Below are 7,055 nucleotides of genomic sequence, written 5' to 3'. Positions count from 1 at the left end.
TAAATAAACGCGAAATATAAAAAAATTCAATGCATTCAATACAAACACTTAAACGTTTTTCAGACGTTTAGGTAGCTCCCAGTAGAAAAATATCAATTCAACAGCGGCCTTGTAAAGCATTCTCACTTCAATTAATTAATTAATTCCTAATTGAGTTTAAATTAAATATTGTCATGTTTTTAGTACATGAATCTGAATTGAACAACCTGATAATGCTCACTCTGGTTATTGTTATCTGGTTGATCACTATGTGCTCTTGCGCGCCGAATCCAATCAATTAAAAATGAAAACTGTTGCCAGCGCGAGAAAAGAAATATCATCGGTTTTATTGATACATACATACGTACGTACATATTAGCGTTTTATATAACATAGATTGCTTTTAAAGTACATAAAATTAATTACTCTTCATTGGATATCTTACAAAATTGTCTTTAAAAGTTTAGGATGTTTAGCTTGAACAAAAATAACTGCGATTTTACTTAACCTAACACTGATGTTTCTCCTAATCTATCTTCAGCAGATATTAAAATATCGAATAAATATAAAAATATCAACGAATAAATTAATATTAAATCAGATATAACAAACATTTTGGACATTTACCAATGCGACTATGTGATTGTCGACATTTTGCTGTCTTTATTGTGTTACATTATTTTCAAAAATCATTACTCACCTTCTTCGATTGGTGGGAAATCTAGTTCTTTATCGCTACCACTTTCAGAGTCAGAAAAAACCTAAATAAAAATGCGTTTTTTATTTTTATAAATTTAGTGTTTATTTAAAAAAAATAAAAAGGTGGCTCTCACTAGACTTATTATACAATTATGCTTATTTAGAACGTAATCAACTAAAATTTCTATTCGATCTATAGCAAAGTCATAACTGAACATTGCATAGCAAGTCTGCTGAGATATTACAAGTAAACAAAACTTTTACTTTCAAAGGGTAGATAAAACTTAATAACACACGTAGAAAAATCAAGCCAAAAATGAGTAACACTTAAAAAATTATAATCAGTGGTCAGAAAAATCGAAACTACTGTAGTCGCCACTCTTTTCCGTAGTTTGTAGCGTAGTGCAATAAAAAAAAACAGTAAATTGTAGCGCTTCCTTTCAACTACTTTTAACGTTAGATAAATAAGGAAACAAATTTCAAACGCAAAAAATTTTTTAAATCTGATTGGTGCAAATCCTTAGCGGACAAGTCAACGTACGCAATGAGAATGCCTCTGCCGCGGAGCGTTGATAAGATCTAAGTCTGATCCTCAGAAAAATCGGTCGAGTTGTTCCCGAGAAATTGAATTTTATATATATCTGAGCTTTTTTAAAATTAAATTTCACAGGAAGTATTAAGTACGTTTTTTTTGTTTGATTTCGTAACTTAAAATATTGTCTGCATTATTTAATTAGCATGATTGCGGTCACTCCCTCAAAGCATTAAGATTAAGTCCTAGAATGTGAAGATCTGATCATTAGATCAAAAGTTATTCAGAGTGATTCTTTTTCTGTTTTTCGCACTGTACTTTATCCATTGAAGGATATAAAAAAGCATTGATCACCTAAATCACAATACTTGATAATTTCCTAGCATTTCTTAAATCACTATCGAGAAAAGCATAGTTTGAAAATTAAAATTTGTAAAAAGTGCTTTAGAATAAAAAACTATTTCATGCAAACATAAATTAAAACGTCTTAACATCTCCTCCTATTTAACCGAGACAATTTTTTTACTCAAAATAATTTAGAATATTGTTGAAAAGTAAGTTATCCCGTTAAGTTTGTCTTCTAAAAGTAGCAACTGAATTTCGAAAGTAGATTGTAGTTGCTACATTAAAAAAAAGTAGTTGTAGTTACAGCTACAATTGTAATAAAATAGTTGTAGTTAACTACGAAGAAAATTTTAATTTCTTCCGACCACTAAATAATATGCATAATAAAAGTTTAATTAGAACTGAAAAGAATAAACACACAATCTTATAAGAAACGCACTCTTGAGTTACAGATGGGCTAACTAGGCAATCATTGAGTCAAAGTACTCAAATTACTTACTTAAGACCCAGCAGATCACCGAAGTCAAGCATCACTGGCTGCGGTCAGTGTGCGGGTGGGTGATCACTTGGATCAGTCTGCGTAGGGACCGAGGGTGTGCGGTATTGGTCCTCGTTAAACTGTGCTACCGTAAAGTGCTCAACTTCGCGCGCAGGTCGTCGAGCTACCGAAGCGGGGGTGCCATCCCCTCCGCAGAGGATCAAAATTGTGATTGCATGTCTTCAGATCATCCTCCGGGATGCTTCCCAGACCGGCCCCAATAGCCCATTGTGCAGCTCTAGTGCGACGTAAATTAACAACAACAACTTACTTATACCTCTTCGCTTCGTAGGGAGCATAGGGCTTTTGTCATGACTCGCACCCTATTGGTGGTCCAGCACTTAATCTCTCTCCACGTTTATCTTCTTTACTTTATTTATATTACTTCAGCATCATTTTAGGTCCACCCTTCTTTTGTTTACCCTAGGGAACCCCATCCCTGTTATACATCGAATTTTTCGGTTTTTCTGTCAGTATGTCCAATTTATTGCCATTTACGTTCTTTGATTGTGAATAATTTATTGTTAAATATTTTGTGAAACCATTTTGTATTAAGAATTCTTCTGATACATTTATTGATAAGAGCCTGTAACTTACTGGTATTTCTACTAAATTTCTTCCTGCATGCCCAAAATTTATTTAAAATAGCGAAAATACTGAGTGCTTTGTTAGCAATATCTTGATCTATACCTCCTAGGTTGAAGTAATCAAATACGTGGCCTAATTTTGAGTTATACCTCCTAGATAATCCTATTTCTGATTAGATTTTGGGTATTGAAACTTAGTAGGCTAAAAAGTTGAGCCCAACATAAAACATTATCTAGACTTGAAAATTGCTTTAACATGTTGACTGCCGCATGTGTTTACAGTGAAATCTCCTTCAGGTCAGGAGTACAGCTGTACAAAGCATATTCCGCTAAGTACTCTCACCAATACTTTAATAATGTGAGTCTCTGGTGGTCACAAGAATAATATCTCGTTCCATTTGTTTCCATGGTATTGTGTCTGTTAATTTGTGTCCGTTGCTTTGCATATGCTTCGCCACTTTACACGATCAGTTTGAATCTTTGCTGAGTAAAGAGGAGTAGAACTTAAAATTTATACTAAGTCGTTGAAATTTTGAAAATAAAAATGGAAAACTTATTTCTTAATGAGTCAAATAGCAGTGAACAAGAAAGCTTTTACAAGGCTCACAATAATTTTGTTAATAAATCATTTTTGTATTACTTTTATAACAATTCAATAGTTTTGTTAATTCCACACCAAGAAATGATTAGGTGAGCTGGGAACTGAATAGAAATTTTATGAATCACAAAAATATAGCTTGTCAAAACCGGGACTTTATCGTTAGAAGCGAGCTATGCTCCAATAGATTTAACATTGCACAAACCACGTCTCTCCGATTTCTTCGTTAAATCCGGGTACTCATTAAGAATGAGTGGGACTGTACAGAGTGTTTATAAAGTCCCGGACCCATTTTGATGTTTATTAACTCATAAAATAATAAAGATAGGTTAAAATTAATAACATAAATGGTTAGATAGACTCAAAAAGTTTCATGATCCTTGTCAATGAACTTCCACCTGTGTCCCCTTCGTCGCATGGAGAATATCAAGTCGATAGTCAATTTCATGCCGGGTAGCGGCAAGTGTTATGAGTTATTAAACATCAAAATGGGTGTTTCTGGCATTGTTAATTGGCATAATGTGCGCATATGTGGATCTGAAAACCCCCATGAATACCGTGAGACACAAAGGGATTCCCCAAAGGTTAATGTGTGGAGTGGACTAATGCACGACCGAGTCATTGGGCCTTTCTTTTTTACAGAAAAGATGGTCTCACCAGTCGTATACTTAGACATGTTGGAAAACTTCGTATTTCCACAACTAGAAGTGCTTCAGTCACATATCTTTTTGCAACAAGATGATGCACCCCCTCATTGTGGTATCATTGTTCGTAGATCTTTGAATGACGTTTGTCCAGGAAGATGGATTGGGCGAGAAGGTCCAATTCCTTGGCCACCCAAATCACCTGATATAACACCGCTGGACTTTTTTCTTTGGGGATTTATAAACGACAATGTTTACAGGAGGATCGTGTCGAACATTAATGACCTAAAATCCAGAATTACAACCGCAATAGCCTCTATGGATGCCGCCACCTGGCTTGAAATTGACTATCGACTTGATATTCTCCGTGCGACGAAGGGGGGACACGTGGAAGTTCATTGACAAGGGTCATGAAACTTTTTGAGTCTATCTAACCATTTATGTAATTAATTTTAATCTATCTTTATTAATTCATGAGTTATTAAACATCAAAATGGGTCCGGGACTTTATAAACACCCTGTATATTGTTTTACTTGCTCTATCTATTAGTATAGTTATACTATATAATTATTAGTACAGTTACACTAAATATTATATAAGTGTTAGTATAGTTATATAGTGTTCAGTCACCAAGTTTGCTTGGAGTTCAAGCAATAGGGGTTCCGCACGTGGCTGACCACTCAACCAGAGCATTTACTCCTGTGCCTCAAAGTCCAAGGTTAAGAAAACGGGGATGGGCTAAGTAGGCCTAGGCCCTCCATGGGCATTTGCGTCACTGAGTCATGTTTTTTAATTTTACTTAAGTAAACAATTGTGAAACAACTCACGGAGAAATTATGGTAATTAATCCCTTCTTTTCTCTTTCTTCTAGACCAACATTTGTTCATACACGGATAGGGCCAAATCAAGAAGAAGACAATATTCAAAAGAAAAATAACCTCATTTCGTAATGCCTTTGTACGATATTTTCTGTAAAAAAAAATTATCAATAAATAAAAATTATTATTATAGAAACATTGTTTTAACAGCATAAACTATACACAATATTTCAATTTAGAATTAAATTACAAATTTCACCATCTACATAAGCTCTACATATCTTAATCCATTTTGAGTATTTTTATAACATATTTTATGTCTTAATCGAGTCTTTAGCAAATAATATTTACTAACAGCAATGTTAATAACATTTAAATATTTACTAACAGCAATATGAACTGATTTATCATTATCATATTTTGCTTTTAAAAGTATTAAACCCTTGAGTGCTAATAATTAAGGCAGAAGTTTCAGAAAGAGATGCCAAGAGTTTGTTGCACCAGGGGACAAATTCAGTTTGGGTGCCCATTTGCAAGATATCATGCTTCAAGTATTTTCTTAGAAGTTAAAACCCAACTATACCAAAATTTCTTTATTTAAAAAGATTTTTTAGACAGATTCAATAGAAAGCAAAAAAAAAAATTTTTTTCCTTTAAAATTTTTACAATTACTATGAAAGACTTAATTATTAGACCGAAAGGTTGAATTGAAAGACTGAAATGCATTAATAATGCTTAATATAATTAAAAAGTTAAAAATTACTATTAAAATACTCAATATTTCTAACTGGTTATAATTATAACAAACTAATCACTGAATGCATAAAATCATTGTTATTTCTGTTGAACTCTCATAACAAAGGTCCAAACCTTCAGTTAGACATCAAGGGAAGAATAAATTAATTTAGATCGGGAAACAATAACAAAAAAATATTATAAAATATACTATTGTCTTGTATTCTTTTTTAATTAATCTATAACATTAATTTTTCATTAATTCCTTTATAACTTCTATAATTAATCTACATCATTAATTAGAAATATACACTCCATATTTAATAAGTTTTAAAAAAAGCATAAAACTAAACAAGTTTAATATGTTTAATAAAGAGTAAATTATTTTATTTACAGCTAATGGAAAATTATAATTTAAAATTTCACATAACTTTCAGCGACAGTTTGTCTTTTTTTAAATAATTATTAATGGTCTATTTTGAATATCAAATAATAATTCCCATACATCTTCTTTCATTTTCTAAATAAAACCTTTAGTATTAATTAAATCAAGTAAAAAAAATCATAGCAATAAAAACATATTTGTAAATTATAGCAGCATAAAAGGTAATGACTTAAAGATTTCTTTAAAAAAGTAAAGTGATTTAATTCATGTCAACCATGTTCATATTTAAAGCACTAATTTATACAAATTTTCACCAGACTCTTGTAATCACATATCATTCTTATGTGTAGTAGAATTGATAAGAAATTCCCTTTTCTGTAAAACTGCCATATTTTAAATAGTAAACCAAAAATCTTAATTTGAAGACAGATGCCAGAAATCAAATATCAACAATAAAAAAAGAAGTTAGAAGAACATTTTTATTTCCCCTTTATTACAAATATTAAATAAAACATAAATACAGTGAAACCTCCGTTAAGCGGACAATCATGGGACCAAAAACTTTGTTCGTTTATGAGAGTTGTCCGTTTACGGGAAGGGTACCCTAATAACGAAATTTAACACCGTAAATTGTTTTTAGAATATTCTCAAAGATGTAGAAATAATTAAATAATATCTACAAGGATACTGTAAATATCTACAAGAATATTTATTTAAACAATATAATGCATGTGACTCTGCAGAATTAAAGAGAGCTATGTACAGTGCTACTTTTAGCCATGAGGTTGAAGAGTGGTGCAAATTGAACCTGGATAGCCTTGTTTGTGTTGCAGTTGGATCCAAGTAAGTTTTTTAAAATTCTTCTTTGGTTTTTTTCTCCTTCGTTTTTCAAAAAGTATAATAAAATAAAAATATTTTATTTATACACTGGTTATCATAAATTAAGGAAAAATCACAAAAATAGCGATAACTCTTTCAAAAGTAAGCCAAACCGTGCAAAATTTGCATATGTTGTCCACTAAGAGTAGCTGAGTAAAATTGCAATATGCAAATTAGTGGCGCTGCACTCGGCTTACGTCATCTGCCTGGAGCATAAAAGTCCAAGTTTGAGAGAAAGCACACAAATTTTACTGTGATTGCGACATTGAAAATCTGAGATAGCCAATTCGTAATAATGACCTCTAGGCATCATTT

General features: G+C 31.9%; 1 protein-coding gene across 1 annotated transcript in view; it reads right to left on the bottom strand.

Moving 5' to 3' along the window:
- Window positions 1–7,055, bottom strand: part of LOC107455013 (hapless 2) — a gene marked incomplete in the record, with an annotated part of 32,191 nt that overhangs the window by 2,124 nt on the left and 23,012 nt on the right. The window contains 2 exon segments of the mRNA XM_071184017.1: window positions 680–740; window positions 4,751–4,892. Of these exon segments, the coding sequence (XP_071040118.1) occupies window positions 680–740; window positions 4,751–4,892 (203 nt within the window).

Source organism: Parasteatoda tepidariorum, chromosome 8 (assembly GCF_043381705.1).
Source record: "Parasteatoda tepidariorum isolate YZ-2023 chromosome 8, CAS_Ptep_4.0, whole genome shotgun sequence".
NCBI lineage: Eukaryota > Metazoa > Arthropoda > Arachnida > Araneae > Theridiidae > Parasteatoda > Parasteatoda tepidariorum.
Note: the sequence above shows the minus strand (reverse complement) of the source record. Positions and strands in the feature narration are given on the sequence as shown.